Source organism: Physeter macrocephalus, chromosome 11 (genome assembly GCF_002837175.3).
Source record: "Physeter macrocephalus isolate SW-GA chromosome 11, ASM283717v5, whole genome shotgun sequence".
NCBI lineage: Eukaryota > Metazoa > Chordata > Mammalia > Artiodactyla > Physeteridae > Physeter > Physeter macrocephalus.
This window is the reverse complement of record NC_041224.1, coordinates 18,037,727-18,063,324: the sequence shown is the minus strand read 5'-3', so window position 1 is coordinate 18,063,324 and position 25,598 is coordinate 18,037,727. Positions and strand designations below refer to the sequence as shown.

The 25,598-nt window shown below is 44.6% G+C and overlaps 1 protein-coding gene across 1 annotated transcript in view; it reads right to left on the bottom strand.

Moving 5' to 3' along the window:
- PIP4K2A (phosphatidylinositol-5-phosphate 4-kinase type 2 alpha) overlaps positions 1 to 25,598 on the bottom strand; it is a 185,325-nt gene that overhangs the window by 46,263 nt on the left and 113,464 nt on the right. The window contains exons 4-5 of the mRNA XM_024129590.1: positions 16,328 to 16,480; positions 2,312 to 2,458 (exon numbers count right to left, since the gene is read on the bottom strand). Of these exons, the coding sequence (XP_023985358.1) occupies positions 2,312 to 2,458; positions 16,328 to 16,480 (300 nt within the window). The remainder of the gene's footprint in view (positions 1 to 2,311; positions 2,459 to 16,327; positions 16,481 to 25,598) is intronic.

The window sequence follows — 25,598 nt, the reverse complement described above, 5'->3', positions numbered from 1 at the left end:
GTTCCCTCACAACGGCAAGTACTGGCAAGAAAAGTTTGTTCTACAAGCTAAAAAGGGAGATGAAATCATGACATCCAAGGTTAAAACTATAACATCCAGTCTATAAGCATAATTTACATCAGGATATGCTTGAACAGGATGCGCTCAAGCAGGATATGCTTAAGATAGAGGCACTACCTTAAGCATTTCCGGGGGATAAAAAAGTAGAACCAAAACAACTGCCTTTAAGGGACTTATTAGTAGAATGGATGAGATGATGAAAATTCAGCCACTCCTCCCCATATGCCGTGCGTTATGCTGGACGCGACACATACGTATCTCATTAATCCTCACGGCAGCGGAGGTAAGATCATCTCTGTTCTACAGGTGCAGAAACTGTGGCTCATAGCGGTTCAGCCTCTTGCACACAGCTAACGAGCAGTACAGCCAGGACATGTGGCTTCAGAGGTCATCTGGCTTCTTACATGGGGGAGTCGGGCCAATGAAAGACCTATAACACGCGGCAGAGTGAGAGCCAAGTAACACTGCAAAGGGCCTGGAGAGAGACGGTTCCAAACGGCCCTGTGGGCTGGGATTGCCACCCACAAGATAGCTGCGACTTGGAGGCAGCACAGAGCAAAGCTCTATTGGGGAAGCTTATATAGTTCATCTGAACTCCAGAGGGTAGGAGATAAGCCTAGAACATTCCCCCTCCCTTAGACTAGCATTTCTCAAAGCAAAGTTCAGCATCCAGGGGTCTGCAAAGTCAAAACTATCTTTATAATAATACTGAGACACTATCTGCCTATTTCACCATCTTGATATTTGCATGGATACTGCAAATACAGTGGTGGGTAAAACTGTTGGCAGCTTAGCACAAACCCAGCAGTGGCACCAAATGGTATTAGTAGTTTGTCATAGAGCATATGAATAGCCTTGAGGAAGCAGGTCACCTAACCAGTGAATCCACCATTCCAAATGACCAAAGCATGATGTAGCCAGACCAATGCGTGCAGACACACTGACGGATTTTAAAAAGTTCACTGATGTGATTTCAGATTCTACACTGTAACTCAGCTTTGAGAAATGACCACTTGTCAGGTTAAGGTGTGATATCAAAGGAAAACATCCACAAATGTCTGAAAAAGTTATTAAAAACTCCTCCCCTCCTTTTCCAGCTACATATTTGTGTAAGGTGTGATTTTCTTCATACACTTCAATCACATAACTTGGCAACAGGGGGACAGCCAAACCAGACAGGATGTTCTGTGTCACCAAACCTGACATTAGAGAGATTTGCAAAGGTATAAAACAATGCTACCTGTCCCACTAAACTTTTTGATTTGGAAGGTATTTTTCATAAAGATATGCTAGCTAACGTGTAATGGTTTTACTATTTTAAATAAGTTTTTTTCAATGTCTCATCTCTAATACTGTAAGTATTAGTAGACATAACCTACATAAGCAGATGCTTTTTGGGGTCCTCTTTTAAGGGTGTGAAGGAGTCTGAGATAAAAAAAATTTGAGATCCACTGATGAAGACCAAACGTTGGAAAACTTTTTCTGAAAAGGGTCAGAGGGGTAGTGTTTCAGGCTTTGTGGTCCAAAACGGTCTCTATGGTAACTACTCAACTCTGCTGTTATAGTGCAACCACATACGATACACAAACCACAGGCATTGTGGGATTCCAATAAAACTATTTACAAAAATGGCCCTGTTGGCCGTGCCATGGAGGCAGGTCACAGTCTGCCAGCTCCTGACCTGGACGTTGCCTATGTCGGTGATCCCAGAAGTCAGATCCCCTCACTCCACAATCGGAACTTCCAGTGGTCCGCCTCTCACCTGAAGGTCTCTGAAACAGCTTGTCTCCAGGCCTGCTCCTCAGCCTGTCCCTCACCTCCTTCAGGTCTGCAGTGAAGCGAAACCCTATTCAAAACCGCATCCCCTCCCCATGCTTCCTGTCTTTACTTCTGTCCATGGCACTGATCACTTCCTAGTGTACTCCATGATTTACTTCCTCCTTTTACTTATTACCATCCGTCTTCACCCACCAGAATGCCAGCTCGTTGAGGGCAGGTTTGGTCTGTTTTGTTCATCAAACTATTCCCAGCACCTAAAGCAGTGCCTGGCGCATAGCTGGTGTTCAATACATACCTGTTGAATAAAATAGACATGGTGTCTCTCGTAGGTACAAGTGGTCCTCGCTTAACACAAAGGAGTGCTCCTGGCAGCTTTGTGCTCTGGGAGCCTCCTAAGTGTTCAGCATGATCAACTGCATACAACGTGGATGACCAAACTTAATGAATAAGAGTTAATAAAAATCAATCTTACCTTTAAGTCATATTTCCTATATACAGATAAACGGTGGCTGAACACATTTCTTGTAACAATCACATATATTTCAACTCCATCAACATTAAGCCGGTACATGCCCAGGAATTGGGGAAGAAGGGTTATCCCATGACATTCCACTATATACTGCATAGGAGAGAAAGAAAAAAGGGGGGGAAATGATCCAGTCAAAAGGTGTTCATTCAGATGTAAAATGTAACTCTTCTGCTATGGTGTTTATACAAAGTGATAATGGTTTATTATCACAACTATTAATGTCCTGTTTACAGAAAATGACCATGTTTGTACTGCCTTCAGCAGTACAGGTCTGCATCCACCGTGCAGATACAGATAAGAAAATTAAGCTCTATCTCGAGAGATACTTTCTCCCTAACATTCCAAACTAATTTGTAAAGTCAAAACTTGGATATAATGGCGTAGGGTGAGAGGACAAGTGATTGGTCCTTTCTGTAATTCCTTTAAAGTGAAATCACACTCTACCTGGGGCTGCCATCTTCCTCCCTAGAAGCCTTTACGATGATTTCATGAGGTTGAGGCAGCGTGACTCGGCCACTAAGATCAACTCCTTTAACAGTGTTGAAGTCGAGGTTAAAAAGGAAATTGTGGGGCTTCCCTGGTGGTGCAGTGGTTGAGAATCTGCCTGCCAATGCAGAGGACACGGGTTCGAGCCCTGGTCTGGGAAGGTCCCACATGCTGCGGAGCAACTAGGCCCATGAGCCACACTACTGAGCCTGCGCGTCTGGAGCCTGTGCGCCGCAACAAGAGAGGCCGCGATAGTGAGAGGCCCGCGCACCGCGATGAAGAGTGGCCCCCGCTCGCCGCAACTAGAGAAAGCCCTCGCGCAGAAATGAAGACCCAACACAGCCAAAAGTAAATAAATAAATAGATAAAATTTAAAAAAAAAAAAAAAGGAAATTGTGGAGAAAGCTCAGTGTTAGAAGCTGGGAGAGTCGGGCTCCAGTCCTGGTTTTCCTGTTTCTTATTGAGACTCTAATGTTTAAATTGCCCACTGGTCTCCCAAGGCAAAAGGAATGAAAACAAAAATAAACAAATGGGACCTAATCAAACATACAAGCTTTGGCACAGCAAAGGAAACCATAAACAAGATGAAAAGACAACCTACAGAATGGGAGAATATATTTGCAAACGAAGCGACCAACAAAGGCTTAATTTCCAAAATATACAAACGGCTCATACAACTCAACAACAACAAAAAACCAACAACCCAATCGAAAATTGTTTTTTTCAAAAAACACTTCTCCAAAGAAGAAATACAAATGGCCAACAGGCACACGAAAAGATGCTCAGCATCGCTGATTATTAGAGAAATGCAAATCAAAACTACAATGAGGTATCACCTCACACCAGTCAGAATGGCCATCATTAAAAAGTCTACAAATAACAAATGCTGGAGAGGGTGTGGAGAAAAGGGAACCCTGCTACTTTGTTGGTGGGAATGTAAACTGGTGCAGCCACTATGGAAAATAGTATGGAGGTTCCTCAAAAAAACTAAAAACAGAGTTGCCATATGATCCAGCAATCCCACTCCTGGGCATATACTGAGAAAAAATGATAATTTGAAAAGATACATGTACCCCTCTGTTCATAGCAGCATTAGTTACAATAGCCAAGACATGGAAACAACCTAAATGTCCATCCACAGAGGAATGGATAAAGAAGATGTGGTATATATATATATATATATATATATATATATACACAATGGAATATTACTCAGCCATCAAAAAGAATTAAATAATGCCATTTGCAGCAACATGGATGGACCTAGAGATTATCATACTAAGCGAAGTAAGTAAACAAGAAAGACAAATGCCATATATCACTTATATATGGAATCTAAAATACGATACAGATCAAAATAGCTATGAAACTAAAACAGACTTCACAGCTATAGAGAACAGACTTGTGGTTGCCAAGGGGGAGGGAGGATAGGAATGGGAATTTGATTTTAGCAGAGGCAAACTATTATATATAGGATGGATAAACAACATCATACTGTACAGCACAGGGAACTATATTCAATATTCTGTGACAAACCATAGTGGAAAAGAATATGAAAAGAATATATATATGTATAACTGAGTCCCGTTGCTATACAGCAGAAATTAATACATTATAAATTAACTATACTTCAATAAAATTTTAAAAAAATTATGAAAAAATATTTTTTTGGATCCATTAAAATGAATACTTTGTATATTTACAAGTGACATTGAATAAAAAACTCATGTCAATGAAGAAATAAATAAACTGCCCACCAGAGCAGCGGTGTGAAAAAGGGCTTGCCCCCGCTCTACAGACAGATGGACACTCTCTGGCCCCATGTTGGATTCATCAAATCCACTGAACAAGTCCCAGAACTGACACCATTTCCAAGGAGAGTTGCAAAAACACAACATGCGTTTATCAGTCTTGAATGACCATACTCTAAAAGGCCACAAGATGGAGACACTTCTCCTCAAAAGACCATCCTTACAAACTGGGTCCCGTTGCACTTTCCAAAGGAAAGTTAGGTTTTCCTTTCTTTTAAATGAAGGGGAAAGAAGATTTCAAAAAAGCTCTTTTATGCCCATGACATGTGTGTGAACTCTCTAGGCTAACTGAACAGCATGATTAACATGATTCCAAAATTGTACCTATTGTGCCTATTTACAGAGATGTGTCTGGAAGAATGGTCACCATGGTAATGGTGAAATTTAGGGTAACTGCTTTCTTCCTTTTTCAAAAAAAAAAAAAAAACTGTTCTGCTCTAATTTTTCTGTTGTACAGTGAACATTTTATAAAAATAATCAGAATGCCCTTTCAAACTTTTTAGTGGTAAACACTGTAATAATCAACTCTGATAATATTAAACCATCTTAAGATTTTTTTTTAAAAAGCCTTTAGTTTTTATCATTAAAGAAAAGATGAACAGCATCAGTATAGGAGTTTGATTTTTGCCACCCAGAGTTTTGGAAGACTTTAAAGATGCTCCTGCCCTTAAAAAAAATCTTGCTGACCATAATTGAGCTATATATTTTAGTTTGATGAACTTTTCTGAGTTTCACCCCCAACTTGTTCTTAATGCGAAGTCTGATCAGAGGAACATTTTCTATTTCTCGCCTTTCAAAAAACAGTAAATTAACTTGATTTTCTTTAATACAAAACAGGTGGTAAAGAGCTCTTGGCTGAAATGAAGATTTCTCACATCTGATGTTAAGAAAAAAAGAGTGGTTGTCTGGTACCTCTGAAGAGAGATGGTTGGATGGGCCTTAAACACACGGAGGCACCCAGGTTTCAGTTTGGCTGTTCAAGTCCCTGCCTTGGTGCCATTCTGCTCAATTAGTCTCATCATGGCCTATCTTTTAAAAGTCCTGCTGGCAGAAGATATCTCTTAGATCAAAATCTTGGTACAGAGTCACAGAGCACCCAGAACAGAGCAGAGACTGACCACTATCCATATTGATGAATATGTTAAAGAAACCTGACTACTACATAGGAAATAACCAACAAGCTGTTTTTTTCCCCCAGGGGAAAACTCACATACAGATTACATTCTACAACTCCTCTATCTTTAAGATTAAATAAATTACTCCATGTTAAAAAAAAGAGATCAAATTTGATCCACTTTGTCAGCAAGTTTCTATGTGCACTTGTGCTCAAAGGCAAGGCTCACCTATGAGGCTCTCTGATGAACACCTTGGAAAACAGAGATTTAATAAACTTAAAACTCCTGAGTTTATAAATATGTACAAAACCACGACCACAGAAAGCCTATCACGTTAGAGTCCAGTATTGACAAGCAGCAGTTGGTAGCAAAGGTTTAGAAAGCATTTATGCATCAAAACTTCGCAGAAGAGAAACTTCTCCTCCCCGTGAATTGAATTTCTGGGTGGAAGCACTGGGAAGACACGGCTTCACGTCAGTGGAGGGATGTCTCACGGGGCCTATGGGCACCTGGGCTGGGGCACCGCTGTGCAAGGAGTCACTGTGTGTGGCAGTTGACACGAGCAGGCCCGGGTATGATTCCTCTCAGATTCTTCACCAGCTGACCCAGGAAATGCTGTGCACACACCCCTACACCAGTGGGCACATCTATGAGGGTTCCCCCACCCCACTAACTACTGGACGTTATCCCACATCTAGGGAGACTGTAAACTCACGGCCACGTCACGCTGCTCGAGCCTTCCTGATGCAGCTTCACATTCACTAGCTGTGTGACGTTGGGGAAGTATGTCTCTGCATTTGGAGATGAGGCATAATATTAGTAGTTAGAGCATAGGGGTTTTGTGGAGGGTGTGACGATCAGGGAAACAGCACTGGAAGGATGGCGGTGATTGAGGCAGGAGCCGGATGAAACCAGGACCCTGGGGCGGGGGGTGCGAAAGGAAGCAGGGAAGGAAAGGGCGAGGGAGGCAAGGCTTCCACCTGATGTGCTCTTCAAACGCTCCCTGAGAAATGGATTCTATTTAAATGCAGGATGGGAGCTCCCAATTTCAGGGAATCTCCACAGAACAGACTTTCCCAAAATGAATAATGTTGCATGTGTGTGTATTTATTTATAAAGTGAGGCAATATTTTTGTAAATATAAAAGAAACACTAAAATATTATATTTCTCACTCATGTTGCTTTTAGGATCAAAACTCCTCTTCAAAAGCTTAATCCCTGACAAATTAACAAAACCACCTGTAAATAAATGCTGCAAAAATTATTTGAAAAGGGTGTATTAGTGGCACTACAGTATCATGATCGGTTTTTTGGCACGGGCAACCTTTTTTTAATAGTTAAAAACATCCTCAGCATCTATTAATTTCTTTTTAACATTGTTGATTTGATTGCAAGACAATCTAAGGATGAATCTTTGCTTCCTCCATTTTACGTGCTTAATTTCCAATTCTTGTAATTACAAGAATGGAGAAATAGCGACTTAATCCCGAGGGTCACTCTTTACAAAAGGTGTAGGGGAATTCCCTGGCGGTCCAGTGGTCAGGACTCGGCGCTTCCACTGCCAGGGTGCAGGTTCAATCCCTGGTCGGGGAACTAAGATCCCACAAGCAGCTCGGCGTGGCCAAACAATAATAAAATAAAATAAATGAAATAAAAAAATAAAATAAAATAAGTGTAGGTATTTCTTTCACTTTCCGCCACTGTCCTGATGTGGCTACAAGGCAACCCTGCCTAGATGGCAAAGCACATAACGCAGATGCTCCTTGTCGGCCACGGTAAAATCTCCATTTACAGACCCAACGGGTGCAGTGCCCTAGTGCCGTCCAGTAGACTCTTTCCTAGAGGTCAGATGAGTCTGTGGACTTCTGCCCTGTGCCACTCTGAGGTCCCAAGGGAGATAAGAGGTCACAAGTGGACCAAACACTTGGCAAGGCTGGTCATCCACGTGTGGATCAGGAATCAAGAGCACCCATCTGCCGGAGGGATGACTGTTATGAGAGCCCCAGCTGTGTACGCACAAGCCTGCAGAGCCTTCCTTTCAGCGGCTCCGTAGATTCGGTCCTTTCCCAGAGGCCTTCCCATCTGTGGCCCAAAGCTGGCCTGTTACTTCCACCCCTCCAGGCTCTCTAGGTCACCTTCTCTCACATCAAACAGGGAAAGTCTTGTCTGGCACATGAACTGGCAGCTTGCAGATGCTTGCAATTCAGCGATGACACTGAGCTTCCATCTGAATAAGGCATGGAACAGTTAGTCCCAAATTTTTAAAAAGTGACCTTGATGGTAATCAATTCTTCTTACACTTACTGTATGGAGCTAAAACCATCACAAGTATTCTTGGGATCAGCGTCCATATTCTCAGTGTTAAACTCACCGCATTACCTACATTTGCATTTTAAAAATATTGTTTTTTATTAAGTATTTTTCACTTTTGCATTTTCATAGCCGGATGCCCCGTGTCACCTTGCGTTGTCATTTATCCTGCGGTGGCTTCTGTTTTTTCCAAGAGTGCTCCTCAGACACTTGTATTTGCTGGCAATGTTCATCTGTAACCAATAACAGTTTTTATTTTCTGTCTTCTTTTAAAAAAATATCTTCTTGTACGAAAACTCCATGGTGTTACCAGTAAAGGCAAATTTTATCTCTTCATTAGTCTCCCTTAGAGCTTTTTCCTGTATAACAGCTTGTCAGAACTGTAATGTAACGACAAACTGACGTGGTGAAATAGGAATTTTAAAAACATAAAATGCAACAGCCGCAAGATCTCGGTTTCCTTTGCTCTTGGGTGCTCAGCAAGAATGACGAGTATTATGAATCTCCGATTTGTTGCTTCTTCTCATGCACAATGAAATGCCATTAAGAGATTCACAGCTGACTGAAGGTTTCATCAGAGAGGATTCTAAGTGATGTACCGGAACGGATAAATATTTATATCTCCGCATGATAGTGTGAACCTGGGCTCCAGCTCTTGGAAATTGCTGTTATTATCACGTTGCACTCATTTTTTAGAGGCTTGAAATGACAATTTAATATAGCATCAAATTAATACTTCAGGGCTTCCCTGGTGGCGCAGTAGTTGAGAGTCTGCCTGCCGATGCAGGGGACACGGGTTCGTGCCCCGGTCCGGGAAGATCCCACATGCCGCGGAACGGCTGGGCCCGTGAGCCATGGCCGCTGGGCCTGCGCGTCCGGAGCCTGTGCTCCGCGACGGGAGAGGCCACAACAGTGAGAGGCCCGCGTACCGCAAAAAAACAAACAAACAAAAAATTAATACTTCAGTGTAAAGTCTTGCTTCAGTTACTGGTTTGAAAGGTTAAATGATCTGTAACCCGTACTGTGCCTCTGCCTGTGTTTACAGGTCGCTCCAACAACATTCTTTCCATACCGGTAGGGGGGCGAGAAAGAAAGAAAAAGGGAAAGAAAGAAGGAAGGAGGGAAGGAGAGAAAAAGGAATAAAAGGAAGGAAGGAAGAAAGAAAAGACAGAAAGAAAAGAAAGAAAGAAGCCAGCCTGAAATTAGGATCGGTTTGCTTTAAAAGGACCAAATAAATAAATAATCCAAACATTCCTTGGATATTTTGAATTCTCCTTCAAAATTCCTTGAATTTTGGGATACTGGTCCGTGTCAGTTAATATGCTATCTTTTGGTTTCAAACAGTTTTAAGTCATAAAAGAATGTAAGGATGACTCCATTTAAGCTAATGTACGTATAAAATTTTACTGCTTTTCTTAAACTTAATAAAAAGCAGGCTTAAAAGGAGTAAACATTCCTCTGCAGTATTTACAAACGTTCTTAGCACTGAGATATTGCAGAATATACCTGAATGCAAACATTGGTGCCCCTCACTCTGTTTGTTATAAAGACCCATACATAGCATCATCATTAAAGATGAAATGACTTTGTAAAAAACCCCTTACCAGGGACTTCCCTGGCGGTCCAGTGGTTAGGGACTCTGAGCTTTCACTGCCAAGGGCCCAGGTTCATTCCCTGGTTGGGGAACTAAGGTCCCACAAGCCGTGCAGTGTGGCCAAAAAGACCAAAAAAAACCCCCAAAAAACACCTCACCTTACCATAAGTACAGATGGAGTTTACTCAGTGGTTACAACTGAAATGCAGACGGACTGCCCCAAGCATGCCGGTGTTACGTGCTCTGGGAGGCCTGGCTGCCCAGCTCTGGAGCGCAGTCAGCAGCCTTTGGTTGGCAGCTCCTTCTGGGCCTGCCTTCCTGTCCCTTTGGCCTAACATGGCAGCATGTGGGTGGAGGACCCCACAGGGCCCCACCAGGTTGGCTGTGCCTTGGGGGCGCCTGCCTGGCAGCCTGCCCTCCCCCTCTGCCCAGTGCTACTCCTTTGCTCTTCCCGCACTGGCCTCCATCCCTCATCAGTATCCTGACTCCACACGCTGTGGGCTTTCTGCTCGGGCCAGTCACTCCGGAGCAGCAGACACAAGAGGCAACAAATTCAGGACCTCCAGGAATGGCAGAGCTTAGGACTACCAGAAACAGAACCTGAAGAGTTACGCATAAAGCGTTTGAAGAAATAAAAGGATGCAAGTTCATACATGAGCATATATAGTAAAAAACGATCAGGAGTGCACTGGTGGATTTTTTTAAATGGAACTTCTAGAAGGAAAAATATGATCTTTGAAATAAAAAAATCATTGGACAGGGAGGCAACAGATTAGAACAGCTGAATAGAGAATTAGGAGTGGGTGACACAGCTGAGAAATTTATCCCAAACTGAGCGGAGATGTTTGGAGACGGAAAACGGAAAAGGAAAGTGAAGTGCCGTGGAGGCTAGAATGAAAATGTCAGATCCGTAGATGCTGGAGAGAGGCGGGGAGACAGGCGATGTATGAAGAAAAAAGAACAACGGGAATTCCAGAAACTGGAGATAACGTGCTGCAGGAAACGCGTGCTGACGAGTGGGCTGCGTAGCTGGAAACCTGGGGAACGACGTCTGGGACGCTGGGGACAGACGGTGATGCCCCCATCTGCAAAGTGTCTGGCTGCAGAGTGGAACTGGAAGGGGTGCTCCCCAGGCCACAGGGACCCTGGAGGTGGCAGCGCCTCCCAGACTTTACTAAGAGAGAAGCAAGAAAAGTATGTGCAGCTTCTGAAGGCACAGAGGCTCTGCTGGGAGTTGCCTTGAATCTCATAGTCCCAGGTGCTTATAGGGCTTAAAACTTTAATGTGCTTTTCACATTTCGACTGGCCTCTCCTCCAAAGAGAACGAAAAAGTCAAAGAGCAGACTTGGAACGTTTCTCCTGCTCTGGAAAGCTGGTCCTGTGCTGCCACTTCCAGGGGCGTCATCGGCATCACCCGGGAGCACGTGAGGAACACAGCCTCTCAGGTCCACCCAAGATCTACTGAGTTGGAACGTAAACTTTTTACAAGATGCGCGGGGGTTCCGTCTGTAATCGGCAGTTTGGGAAGCACTGATGGAGTGTGTAACTTCTTCTCTTTGGGCACCACGCCCTCAATTTTTAAACTTTAATTTTTGGCTTTTATGGGACCTATTTTCTCAGTTTCTCTGTTTGTGGCCAATGTGACTGTCCTTCATGGGAGGATAAAAAGATGTACTCCAAGGAGGTTCCGAAAAAGTCAAGCATTCACCCCCAAATCCTTTACTGAAACTTGAGGTACTAGCTAGCTTTTTCAACAAGGATTTCAGATTTTTAGGTGTAACTTCTAGATTTGGCTCAAGTTACTGTCTCCCAAATAACAAAGGATAAGAAAGGATTTTTAGGTTACTTTATCAATTTTGTCAATTTGTCAACTCAGTCACTTTGAAATAAAAAACAAATAAATTTAAACACTACATTTCAAAAACATAAAAGATATTCCTAACACTATTTTCATAAGGCATTTCTTGATCATCTGCATTGGAACTTGTTCCCTCCGCTAAAATTTCTAAAATTTTATTGACATCGACTCTTAATTAAAGCTGAAGCCACACGATACCAAAACTCCCAATGAATTCAGGTCAGACAAAAAAAAAAAAAAATCAGTCAATTTAGAAGAAATAAGACATTCAAGAAGGTTCTTGACCATTTTTTCCTTTTTGAGTCATCTTCAGCATTGCTCAGCTAATCAGGTGATAACTGTCATTTATTTATTATACTTTTAAATTTTTATTGGAGTATAGTTGCTTTACAATGTTGTGTTAGTTTCTGCTGTACAGCAAAGTGAATCAGCTATACATATACATATATCCCCTCTTATTTGGATAATCGTAATTTGTAAGACCTGAGTTTGTGCTAACCTAACAGAAATTTGAAGAAAAGGATATTTACACCAAAACACTAAGTTATTTTCCCAACCATAAAAAAAGAGAAAAACAAAGGAAAAGAGACATAAAAGTTTGCTCTGCTTAATATAAATTTTCCATTGGTCTGAAAGATGATGCTATGCTTTCTTAGCGACCAGTGGAAATTAGGGTAGGATTTGGGCAGCAAATAAGGACTAAGCAAGATGCTGGAGCTTGGGAAAAAAAATCTGACTCCTTATGGTTTGAATCTTAAGATTTTTCTGCATCTGTGCCATACTCTACCAGAAACCAGGCCCCCTAGTGGATTCAAAGAGCAAATGATTTCGACACTGGGACTATGGCAACTAAGTATGTGCAAGAAAGGTATTTAATGATCTTATTCGATCATTTACATAGCACTTACCATATACCAGGGACTATTTTGAGTAGGTTATATAATAAATATCAATTCACCTGATTAGTACAACACTGGACGAAGGAGGTACTATTATCCAAATTGTATAGACAGAGAAGCAGGTGCAGAGAGGATAGGAAACTTGGCCAAGGTCACACAGCAGGTCGGGGGCAAAGCAGCCAGCTGCAGAGTCTGTGCTCTGAAAACCACCTGTCACACAGCACTGCTGGTGAGCTTGGCTCATCAGAAAATTAACCCTAAGAGGCATTTATTTAAATACCTAGCAATGTTCTACTTCTCCAGAGGCTGGCCTTGGGGTAATTTTAACCTTCCAGAATACAGCTGCACCTCTGGATATATCTTACTAAAACAAAAAAACAATGAAAGAAAAGAAAAAAGAGACGTCAAGCACCATAGAGTAACCAAAGCTGTCAGAAAGCCCATCCAATTTATTCCGCAGGAGCCGCCCTCTCTGAGAGCCTGTCCATCTACTGATCTGGGATCTGAACACGCCTACTGACTTGTCCCGACGGGGGCGTTCAGAAGCAAAGGCACATTCGAAGGTAAAAGCAACAAAAAGCAAGAAGAAATAAATGAACTGACAGTCCCCACCGAAGCAGGAGACAGAAAAATTTTGACTAGACATAAACCCTAAAAGTAATCTAGGCCACCTTACATCCTCTCTGGAATTAGGTCGAGTAAATACACGGCACAGGGAATACAGTCAATAGTATGATAATTACTTTGTGTGGTGCATAATCTGTAAAAGTATCGCAGCACTATGCTGCACACCTGAAACCAGTGTAATATTGTAAGTCAACTAGACTTCATAAGGAGAAGGGTAAATACATGCACAAACGAGTGAAAGGATGAATGAAATGCAGATGGGGAAACTGAGGTTCAGAGATCGCTTCAGTAACCAGTTTGTGACAAACTATGACTCAGGTCTCCTGACCTTCAGGTAGTGTCCTTTAAATAAATCCTATTAACAATGGTGATTCTCAATCACTAAGACCCTTTACCTCTGTTTATTTAAAAATTGTTTTCTTCCAGTTTTACTGACTGTAATTGACTTCCAGCACTGTGCCAGGTTAAGGTGCACCACGTAATGATCTGATTTCCCACACACACCATGAGATGATGATCACAGCAAGTTTAGTGAACATCCAGCATCTCATATAGACACAATATCAAAGAAATAGGAAAAAATATTTTCCTTGTGACGAGAACTGTTAGGATTTCCTCTCTTAACAGCTTGCATATATAACCTACAGCAGCGCTAGTTATATTTATCATGTTGTACATTGCATTCCGAGTACTTCTTTATCTTATAACGAGAAGCTTTTACCTTTTGACTACCTTCATCCAACTCCCCCCGCCCCTCTGGTAACCACAAATCTGATCCCTCTTCCTATGGCTTTGTTTGTTTTTCAAGAATAATTGACCTACAACACTCTGTTTTAAGGTTAACACTAAGACCCTTTATATTTAAAATACTTTTTATAAGAAGCAAAACACAGATGCTGAAGAAATGAGAAATGAGCTTTTTCTGGATAAAGAATATACCAAGAAAATAACCATTCCGTAGCAGTGAAATGAAATATTTAGTACTGTGACAGCCCCTGGAGCATGTTAATAGACTTATTTTGGTCCCCAATGTACTTTATGTGATAATGATGATATGTCAAATCTGCATGTTTGTTACAGTAACTACCCCAGAGGAAACGTTTCAAACTGTAATTTCCGTAGAGTCAAAAAATTCTGAGCTCAAAGGTGTCATCAAGAAGTTGATATTTGAATTGCATGTCACACTGTACTCGAATAGTAGCACAGTCACTTATCAGAACAATACGTTTTCATCAGTCATTGAGGTATCACATTGCTTTGAAAGTTCTGAGACAATTTAAAGAAAGCAGAAAAAGAACGCATCAGCGCGACATTAAGTCCCAGAGAGGAGTGAGACATATATACACTACCAAATATAAAATAGATAGCTAGTGGGAAGCAGCTGCATAGCACAGGGAGATCAGCTCGGTGCTTTGTGTCCACCTAGAGGGGTGGGATAGGGAGGGTGGGAGGGAGACGCAAGAGGGAGGAGATATGGGGATATATGTATATGTATAGCTGATTCACTTTGTTATATAGCAGAAACTAACACACCATTGTAAAGCAATTATACTCCAATAAAGATGTTAAAAAAAATAAAGTTTTTAAAAAATGCAGTTGATTATATTTGAGAAGAATAAGCAACTGGCAAGAAATAATTCCTGGGGCTTCCCTGGTGGCGCAGTGGTTAAGAATCCGCCTGCTGATGCAGGGGACACGGGTTCGAGCCCTGGTCTGGGAAGATCCCACATGCCGTGGAGCAACTAAGCCCGTGCGCCACAACTACTGAGCCTGTGCTCTAGAGCCCGCGAGCCACAACTACCGAGCCCGTGTGCCACAAATACTGAAGCCCGCGCGCCTAGAGCCCGTGCTCCGCAGCAAGAGAAGCCACCGCAATGAGAAGCCCGCGCACCGCAACAAAGAGCAGCCCCCGCTGGCCGCAACTAGAGAGAGCCCGCGCACAGCAACGACGACCCAACGCAGCCAAAAAATAAGTAAATAAATAAATTTATTAAAAAAAGAAATAATTCCTGATGTTACAGCAGAAAGCGTGACGGTAAAGGAAGGAAGCTGACGTTTACAGGCGCCTCAGAGCCTACAAATCCAACCACGCAGTGCCTTTGAAGGAGTCACTTTGAGAGGCTGGTACTTGATGTGATGGTGTAAACACTTGAGAAGCCTCTGGTTAACAGCAACGCCGTGTGTGTATGTTTGTGTGAGTGTGTGTTTCAGTGTGTGGCTGAAACACCGGTTCTCAAGGTGGCTGCTGCGATATTGCCATCAATGGTCACATTCATGCCCTAAGACTACACTTTCTCAAGGTGACACAGCTGTTACTGGCTACTGTTGTAGGACGTGATGACCGCTACGACCACCACCACGTGTGGAGAGCCTGGCGGGTGGCAGACACTGTGCTGAGTACCTGCCCTACAATCTTCAGGACTCTGGAGTCAGCTGATGTTTCCATCCCCACCGTAGAAATCAAGAAGCTGAGGCTTTAAAGTCCAGAAGTCACGCGGCTGTCAGTAAGTGACGGGGCTGAGATCTGCACCCAGGACTGTCTGACGTGGGACTTCATGCTGTTACTGCTTCACAGTACGACCTCATACAGCTCTAGCTGGGGGCTGGGATCGTGTGCTCTCCCAGGCCCTCGTGCTGGAACGTATTGAGGAAGAGGGTGGGGGAGGGGGATCGGGGGTGGGAAAGAAACAGAAAGAGATGGCTGTTCTCAAGGGTCGTCGGTGTCACTTTATCCCCAGGTGATGGTGAGGGGATGATGCTGAGGCGAAAAGGAGGTGGTGAGTAGACGGACACTTTCTAAAATCAGAAACTCCTCTGGGCAGGAGACTGTGAGTGGGGGGGTGGACCTTTCTGGGGCCAGGACAGGAAGGGACCAGTGAAAGCAGCAGAGGATCTGTAGGTGTAAATGGATGAATACTCAGAGGTCAGCACCTCACTTCCAGCACGTGCAAAGTAACTTCCGAAATGCTGCCAGACCTTAAGCAGAGTGATTTTAAAATCAGAGTGGTAATCATCACAACTACTGTACAGAAGGGTGTTTAGATTAAACGTGTTACGTGTATTGACTGCCAATCTAGCATTCCTAAATGTTAACTGTGGGTAATCTGGCCACAGCAAGTTTTAAAAACACAGCTAGCGGGAATTTTTGTGTCAAATGTGTTGTAGTCATGTCCTAACTATATATTTACATCCTTGGCCTTGATGATAATTTGTCACAAATGTCAACCTTCTCAGAGTTTCACGTAAAGATAAACATTACCTGGTGGTATTTCTTTAGGATGTTGTGCATTTCGGCCACGTCCTCACTCGTGATGGTCTTGATGATGTACCTCTTGTCGTAGGACGTGTGGAACCGGGCTCCGCTGCGGGCTTGGGAGTCGTTGGGAAGGGGTGCACTCCTGGTCAGGGAATTCTGCCCGTGGGATGACGGGGGAGGAGGGAAGAGAACCGGTTAAAGACTAGTTTCCAGGTCATCTGTTGTCACCACAAGTTTTCAAAAACATCTGTGTTTGGAAGAAGTTGATAAGGAGGAGGACAACACTTTGTATTCATGGTAACTCAAACGGCAAGTCCTTCAGAAGAAGTGAAAACAGCGAGTCTCATGTCTAGAATTATAATCAAAGTTACTTTGTTCACCTTGTTCTTTTAAGTTGGACAAGAGCTGAGATTTCCCTCTCAATAAAATTAGGTTCCAGCCATGAAAGGACATTTTACTTTCCCTGAGTGTTTCCTTACATGACAGGTATTCTGCCAAGCGTTATACACAGAGGACTTCTCCCAACTCTGATAACGTTCCCATGAAATGGTTCCTAGTAATATCACCGTCGTTTTACAGATGAGGAGATGGAGATCAGAGAGGTATAATCACTGGGAGAAAGTCACACAGCTAGTAAGGGGAAGAGCCGGAATGCCATCTGCAGTGTGGCTGGCTCGGAACCCAAGTTCTCAACTAGTCAACTGCTCAAGTAGTAAACAACTTAATTACTAAACTCTGTGGCCCATGGCTGCCCTGGGAGGGCCTGGCCTGGGCAGGTGTGCTCTAACACAGCTCCAGAAGTTTCTGACCTGGCCCATCCTCCACCCCACTTCAGCCATTTTTGAGGATGATTCATCTCCTGGAGAGGATGGGGCAGGGCTCTGAGTGGGCGCTCTTCTGCAGTCACTTCACTCCAGGATCTAGCATTTCCTTCCATACTCACTGTCACTCCTGCTAAGTCTCCCCTGCTCTCACCTGTGACTCCCCTGTTTGAATCTGTTTTCCTAGAGCCTCCAGGAAGTCTGTCCCGCTTTCCCCCAACCGTCTTACACTGGTCACCAGACCAGTGCATCAGCAAACCCCCAGCATGAGGAAGTCTGGTCTTCGCCTCTGCTAACTGTGCCCTTGAGAACCGACCTCCATTCCCTGCCCAGCCCCAGTGGACGGCGTATGAGGGATTCACAGGGAAAGACAGTCCCACTTCACCTTCCTCTCCCAAAGTGGGCATTCGGAAGCCCCAATGAACCAAAGTCTGTCTAGTTAGGGGGACACAGATGTCTTCAGAGAGGCAGGTGGTATCACTGCATCATGACTGGCGGTGAGAGTTCCCCATCAGTCTAGAATGTTCAAGCCTCCTTAACCTTTCCTTCTTTTCCAGATGAAATCCAACAGGACTGAGCCGTATGAGGTCTTAAGGACACTGCGGTGGCGCAGCAACTCGTGGAGGGCCTCCTTGGGCTGAGGGAAGTGAGCGCATTCTCATCTCCAGGACCAGCCCTGGCACCTCGGCTGCTGTCTTTACATCCTGAGCCGGCACATCCTGATCTGAATGCGACCGGGCACAACTGCCAAGTGCAGAGCCGCTCCTGCCGATTAACTGAATTTGCTTTCCTTAGCTTATTAGAAAACTTGAGAGAAGGGGGGAAAAAATCAGTGGAACTCCCAATGATTTTAAATAGCAGGATCTGGCCATGTTAAATGATGAAGACAGCTGAAATTCATCAGATAGACTGAGGAGGAGGAAAAGGATTTTCAGGATGAAAATGGCTATATCAACAACAGTTTGATTCTTACTTATATTGATTTTTTTCCTCAAACATAAAAATCCTCCTTCATACCACTTCCTACTAAGAACAAAAGGGAAGAAAATCAAAGTGAATGCCCTCTTTGGGGATTTTAAACACTGGCCAAAAAAAGCAATCATTGCTCTTGGCTAATGGTCTTTTTCCTCCCAAACATTAATTTGCAAAAGGTTATTCCAAATAAAACAAGAACACTAGGAATTGTAAGATTACAAATTACTTTCAGGCATAAAAATCAAAGCAGGAACAATCAACTTAATGAAAGACAGGCGGACCAGGTTATAAACTTTGTAAAACTGACAACACATGTAAAATAACTTTGCGGGGGGCGGGTGGATAGTAAAGGATAATTACATTTAGCAAAGGACAGAATTACAGCAGCGTCAGTCTCACAGACTGTTTTCTTAGGCGTATTGGATATGAAAATGTAACATTCTATTACGGACCAGTGGGAAAGAACAGAATTGAAAGCTGCAGAGTCAGTGCTTCTCAAACTCTAACGAGCAACGGAGTCACCTGAGGATCACGTGACAATGCAGCGTCTGACCTGGCAGGTGTGGGATGGGGCGTTCGAAGCAGCAGACGATGCCCATACAGCTGCAGCGGGTCTGCAGACCACACGTGAGAACCAAGAGTCTACTGAATCGTGGCTACGAGGGGATTTCTCTGGTGCAGAGTGTGGAGAGTCTAGTGTGTTCAGTGTGTTACAATTACAAACGCACCTGCCTGAATGCCTGTCCCATTATAGTCTGTCCAACTCTGGTTTGATTAAAATGTGAAACTTTACAGTGAAGAATGATAATTCATTGCATTCACTGTATTAATTCATTAATGAAATGTTTAATAATACTACGTTCAAAGCAACGTATGGATTTACAAACTAAAGGGCTAGAAAGGCAGAGTCAAAAATGTACTAACTCCTTAGCACTGATGCTATCTCCTTCCAAATTCTTTGCCTTTCCCTTCAGTTTCAGGCATTGATAACTATTTATTACAGATTTTGCGTAAGGACATAGGCCCTCCCATAATGGCCTGGCATATAAAACTTTACAAATTCTCATCTTGATTCTGCCTTAACTCAAATTTTCAATAATCACATAAGTAGTCCCAACCCACAGTATCTACTTCCAATGTGTGGAATAATTTTTTTAAGGCTTACTGTTTTCCAATAACCAGTGAAATTAGGAACAAGCACAGTTTGTCAAAATTCAGAATGTACCTTTTGTAATCACTATGAATATAAAAATATATGAATCCGATTTACTGAAAGCCGTAGACAAACAGACAATCAGAAGACTGAAGGCAATTTTACACAAAATGTGTGATCCTTGGAGTGACTCTAAGGCCTGGAAAAATCCATACTCATATTTATTTCCACGACATTCCTATGTGATAGAAAGAGCCAGGTGCATTTTTCCACTTGAAGATAATAAAACTGGGGTACAATGGAGCCAAGTGACATGCCTAAGGCTCCCCCGCCTAAAGGCTTCCTCTGAGGTAACGAAAAGGGGCAATTTACAAAGACAAGGCTAAACTTTTGCCATTAATTAATACCATAATCATTGACTTTCTGTAACCTTTGACACGAGACAGAAGCGCGTGTGTGTTGGTAAGAGCAGTACTGCGCGAGGCGGGGTGCTGCTCTGGGACCTAGAACGCTCTCTCCACCCACCGACCCTTGGACACAGCATTCAGCATCTTTGAGCCTCAGTTCCCGGGACTGTAAGGTGACAGAGGATGAGCCCAGGGGAGGGGGCAGGCTGAACTAGGTCTCTCCCTCAGACCTCCTATGACTCTAAAACATGTATTTCCTCCAAGATACGGCCCTAGGAAGTTCAGGGCAGCACAGGCCTCAGAAGGTGATTGGATGTTTGCCAGCGGAAGTCCAGTCAGAAGAGAGTCCAAGCACCATCCGAGCGGGGGCATGATGATGGCTTAGGACATCTGGGCCAGGATTAAAGAGAGACGGCAACAGTTCTTAGAGCAGCGTGGAAATAACACGTCAGAGGTTCCAGGTGTACTTGGACAATTTCAGCAAGAACGAGAGGACGAGCTAAGGGAAGGAGGTCGCAGACACACGCAGAATGTAGTCAGAACAGTCTGCTATCTAGAAACAGAATATTGAAATTCCTCAGTGTCCCTTGTTGTGTCACAAAGGAAGAGTGAACCATAGCCTCATATAGGATGCCTGGGCAAGTCTGGGAGGCCAGGAGGAGAAAGGCCTGAGAGAAACAGAGCTGGGGAGTGACCTCCAGAAGCCCCAAAGGGTCCCCTTATGTGTAAATAAATGTCATAAACAAAGAGCATGGCAGGTGGAGGCAACCCTGGAGATGATTCCAAACCACCCAATTTACAGATGAGAAAACAGAGGCCCAGAGGGCAGAAACCACTTGCTTCGAGACCTGAATGGGACGGCGTCCGTGGAAGGCTTTGCAGAGGCTCCACCCCCTGACTGGTCTTCTGAAATATCCTAATAGACCTACCCAAGTCTAGAAGCCACCAGAAGAGCAGACATTCTAAGCCCACGCCGTACACACTCATCAGAGGGTTCTGAACACCAAAACTCTCTCTCTGTGTTACATTTAGTTTATTCATACTCTTATTTAGTTTATTCATATTCTCTCAGGTTCATATTGTCATAAGCAGAGGTCTGATGACCTTTCAAGTTCCAAATAGCACCGATATTGAAGCTAGAAGACAGTATAAGCGCCACACACGGGTGCTCTACGTCAAGCCTGTGTGACTTTGGGCAAGTTATTTAAGCTCTTTGTGCCTCAGTTTCCGTACTAGTAGAAAGGTAATAATGATGAGAATCATCGTCATTAAAAGTTTGCCTGGGGGTTAAATTAGATAAGACAGAGTTTTGATAATAGTGCCTGGAACAGTAGCACTCCTTAATGGTAGCTATTATTATAAATAGCAAATTTCAACCTGGAAGCCATTTAGGGGTGCAGATCAACATTAGCAAATTACTCTGTAAGTTGGTGAGTCAAAAATGAAGGACTCTCTGCAACAAGAGGGGCCGCGATAGTGAGAGGCCCGCGCGCCGCGATGAAGGGTGGCCCCCGCTCGCCGCAACTAGAGAGAGCCCTCGCGCAGCAACGAAGACCCAACACAGCCATAAATAAATAAATAAAATTAAAAAAAAAAAATGAAGGACTTACGGAATGGGTTCTTCCTGTTGGCTCCTTTTTTTTTGGCTGCACAGCGTGGCATGCGGGATCTTAGTTCCCCAACAAGGGAACGAACCCGTGCCCCCTGCAGTGGAAGTGCAGAGTCTTAACCACTGGACCGCCAGGGAAGTCCCTTCAATTGGCTCTTGATTCCACCCTGGCCAAGCCTCTGGTTCGTACCCAGTGAAAAACGAAGACCCAACACAGCCATAAATAAATAAATAAAATTAAAAAAAAAAAGACCCAACGCAGCCATAAATAAATAAATAAAATTTAAAAAAAAAAAAAATGAAGGACTTACGGAATGGGTTCTTCCTGTTGGCTCCTTTTTTTTTGGCTGCACAGCGTGGCATGCGGGATCTTAGTTCCCCAACAAGGGAACGAACCCGTGCCCCCTGCAGTGGAAGTGCAGAGTCTTAACCACTGGACCGCCAGGGAAGTCCCTTCAATTGGCTCTTGATTCCACCCTGGGCAAGCCTCTGGTTCGTACCCAGTGAAAATCAAGAACCACATTCTCGGGGGCTTCCCTGGTGGCGCAGCGGTTGAGAGTCCGCCTGCCGATGCAGGGAACACGGGTTCGTGCCCCGGTCCGGGAGGATCCCACATGCCGCGGAGCGGCTGGGCCCGTGGGCCATGGCCGCTGAGCCTGCGCGTCCGGAGCCTGTGCTCCGCAACGGGAGAGGCCACAACAGTGAGAGGCCCGCGTAATGCAAAAAATAAAAATAAAAAAACCACATTCTCGCCACTCTCATACTCTCCATTTCACGGCTTACTTTCCACAGCCCTCAATAAGAACCACTTGCAGTTTGAAAAAGAATTTTAAACATTTTACATAAGGAAGTTTCAAGTCAAAAATTCCTACCCCACTAGGTCTCCTTTCTGTCTGTGGCCCTTGCTCAGCTCCCAGCATCCTCTCCAGCCAAAGGGCAGGAGGGATGGCAGAGAGTGGGCCAGTTCTTTAAAGGATGGAGAAAGCACGGGGGAGGTAGCCCGGAGAGCTGGGGTGACCCCTTCCCGAGGAGGGGAGGAAAGCAGGCTGGCTGAAGATGCCAACGGACTTGAAGGTACAGGGAAGGGAACGTCAGGGAGCCTGGCGGCCGGGCCTCGGGTGACCTTGAGGTGGCAGCAAGGGCAAGGAGGGTGAGCAGGGGCGGGCTGTGGGAGGGCTTGAGGGGAGAGAAGGTTGGGAAAAGCAACCTTGGGATGCCGGTCTGGAAAGTCATTTGTGTAACGTGCTGGGCTACCACAAAATCCACAATCCCGTTCAATGCAGAGCCTTAAAAGGCTTAATTCAACATTGAAAATACAGAGGTAATAGAAATCTGACATAGCGTCTGCCACGACAGTCACCCCTTCACTACCTTTCTGTCCTTTTGAGGTTTTCGGGTCTCAGCACATATGGCAGAAAGAGGAGCAGTGAGAAGTTGAGGGCAGTCAGACCCCCCACTCCTTACTCTGTTATCTGATTATCTGCAAGGAAAGACAGTCGGACTTAATGGTCTCTAGGTTTCCTTCTTGCTCTAATTAGGATTCATTAATGTGTTACTGCTTTCAGTTTGTGGAGACTTAGCAAACGGACAATGATTTGCTTTTAGTTTGGGGGGATCTAATGATAAATGTACACAAACTGCAACAAACTTGCTTTTTTTCATTGGCTACCCTTTTCTACTATACGTTTGATAGTTGTATATTATAAACTATGTAATTCCTTAAATTCACTTGTTCTAAGTGGAAATACTATTAACATAAACCCCTACATCCAGAAAAAGGCAGCCAAAATCAATGGTGGAGGGGGAAAAAGTTCTCATGTTGCATATAAACTAATCTTAAACTCCAAACATTCTTCTTCCCTAATGGCTTTACTGAGATATAATTCACACACCAGACAATTCACCTATTTAAAGCATACAAATGAATGGTTTTTAGGACGGTTACAAAATTAAACAACCATTACCACAATGAATTTTAGAACATTTCCATCAACCTCAAAAAGAACCCCCATACCCATCAGCAGTCCCTCCCATTCTCCCCCCACCCCCCACCTAGGAAACCTCTCATCCGCTTTCTGTCCTAGAGATCTGCCGGCCTGGACATTTCCTATTGCACAAACATCCAGCACACAGGCGGCCGTGACTGGTCCAAACATTCCTCCTCCGAGTCCCCGGAGCACACGCGTCACCCCGAGGGGCCCAGCTGTAGACCCTGGGCCGTGTCTGGGCGAGCGAGGCGACGTCACGGGTGCTCCCTGATCAGTCCGGTGCGGTGGACGCGTGACAGCCAGCCCACGCTGCTTCTGAGGATGCTGCCAGGCTTGCTGGGGAGCTGGGGATACCATAAACCGCTGGACAAAAATTAAAGTTCTAGGGCAAAGCTAGTAGATGCAGGGCACGTAAGAATAGGAAAATAGAGTGCATTTTGCCGGACGATCTTGCCTCTGGATAAGTAACCTCACTGTCCACCACTCCTGTTTTCCACAGCCAAGTACATCACAGATCTACAGAGACAGGCTGGGACCCGGGACCCTCCGCTGCACTGCGAGCACCGGGACAAGCACCTCCTCCAGCAACAGATCCAAGGAAACCGTAAGGGACTAAAAACAGCTGCATGCAGTCGGGGCAGATTGTGAACAAGATACAAAAAGACCAAAAACCCAACTGCCACTTCTGAGGTGTCGAGAGAAAAGCGGGGTCCTGCACACGATCCCTGCGTCCAACACCACCGGCGGCGGGGGGGGGGGAGCGGGGCCACCATCCTAAGCCCCCCCTCCATCCAGCCCTCTCCCCGTTTATTTTGTGGTACGCGGGCCCCTCACTGTTGTGGCCTCTCCCGTTGCGAGAACAAGATACAAAAAGACCAAAAACCCAACTGCCACTTCTGAGGTGTCGGGAGAAAAGCGGGGTCCTGCACACGATCCCTGCGTCCAGCACCACCGGCGGGGGGAGGGGGGAGCGGGGCCACCATCCTAAGCCCCCCCTCCATCCAGCCCTCTCCCCGTTTTTTTTGTGGTACGCGGGCCCCTCACTGTTGTGGCCTCTCCCGTTGTGGAAGTTGAGGGCAGTCAGACCCCCCACTCCTTACTCTGTTATCTGATTATCTGCAAGGAAAGACAGTCGGACTTAATGGTCTCTAGGTTTCCTTCTTGCTCTAATTAGGATTCATTAATGTGTTACTGCTTTCAGTTTGTGGAGACTTAGCAAACGGACAATGATTTGCTTTTAGTTTGGGGGGATCTAATGATAAATGTACACAAACTGCAACAAACTTGCTTTTTTTCATTGGCTACCCTTTTCTACTATACGTTTGATAGTTGTATATTATAAACTATGTAATTCCTTAAATTCACTTGTTCTAAGTGGAAATACTATTAACATAAACCCCTACATCCAGAAAAAGGCAGCCAAAATCAATGGTGGAGGGGGAAAAAGTTCTCATGTTGCATATAAACTAATCTTAAACTCCAAACATTCTTCTTCCCTAATGGCTTTACTGAGATATAATTCACACACCAGACAATTCACCTATTTAAAGCATACAAATGAATGGTTTTTAGGACGGTTACAAAATTAAACAACCATTACCACAATGAATTTTAGAACATTTCCATCAACCTCAAAAAGAACCCCCATACCCATCAGCAGTCCCTCCCATTCTCCCCCCACCCCCCACCTAGGAAACCTCTCATCCACTTTCTGTCCTAGAGATCTGCCGGCCTGGACATTTCCTATTGCACAAACATCCAGCACAGAGGCGGCCGTGACTGGTCCAAACATTCCTCCTCCGAGTCCCCGGAGCACACGCGTCACCCCGAGGGGCCCAGCTGTAGACCCTGGGCCGTGTCTGGGCGAGCGAGGCGACGTCACGGGTGCTCCCTGATCAGTCCGGTGCGGTGGACGCGTGACAGCCAGCCCACGCTGCTTCTGAGGATGCTGCCAGGCTTGCTGGGGAGCTGGGGATACCATAAACCGCTGGACAAAAATTAAAGTTCTAGGGCAAAGCTAGTAGATGCAGGGCACGTAAGAATAGGAAAATAGAGTGCATTTTGCCGGACGATCTTGCCTCTGGATAAGTAACCTCACTGTCCACCACTCCTGTTTTCCACAGCCAAGTACATCACAGATCTACAGAGACAGGCTGGGACCCGGGACCCTCCGCTGCACTGCGAGCACCGGGACAAGCACCTCCTCCAGCAACAGATCCAAGGAAACCGTAAGGGACTAAAAACAGCTGCATGCAGTCGGGGCAGATTGTGAACAAGATACAAAAAGACCAAAAACCCAACTGCCACTTCTGAGGTGTCGG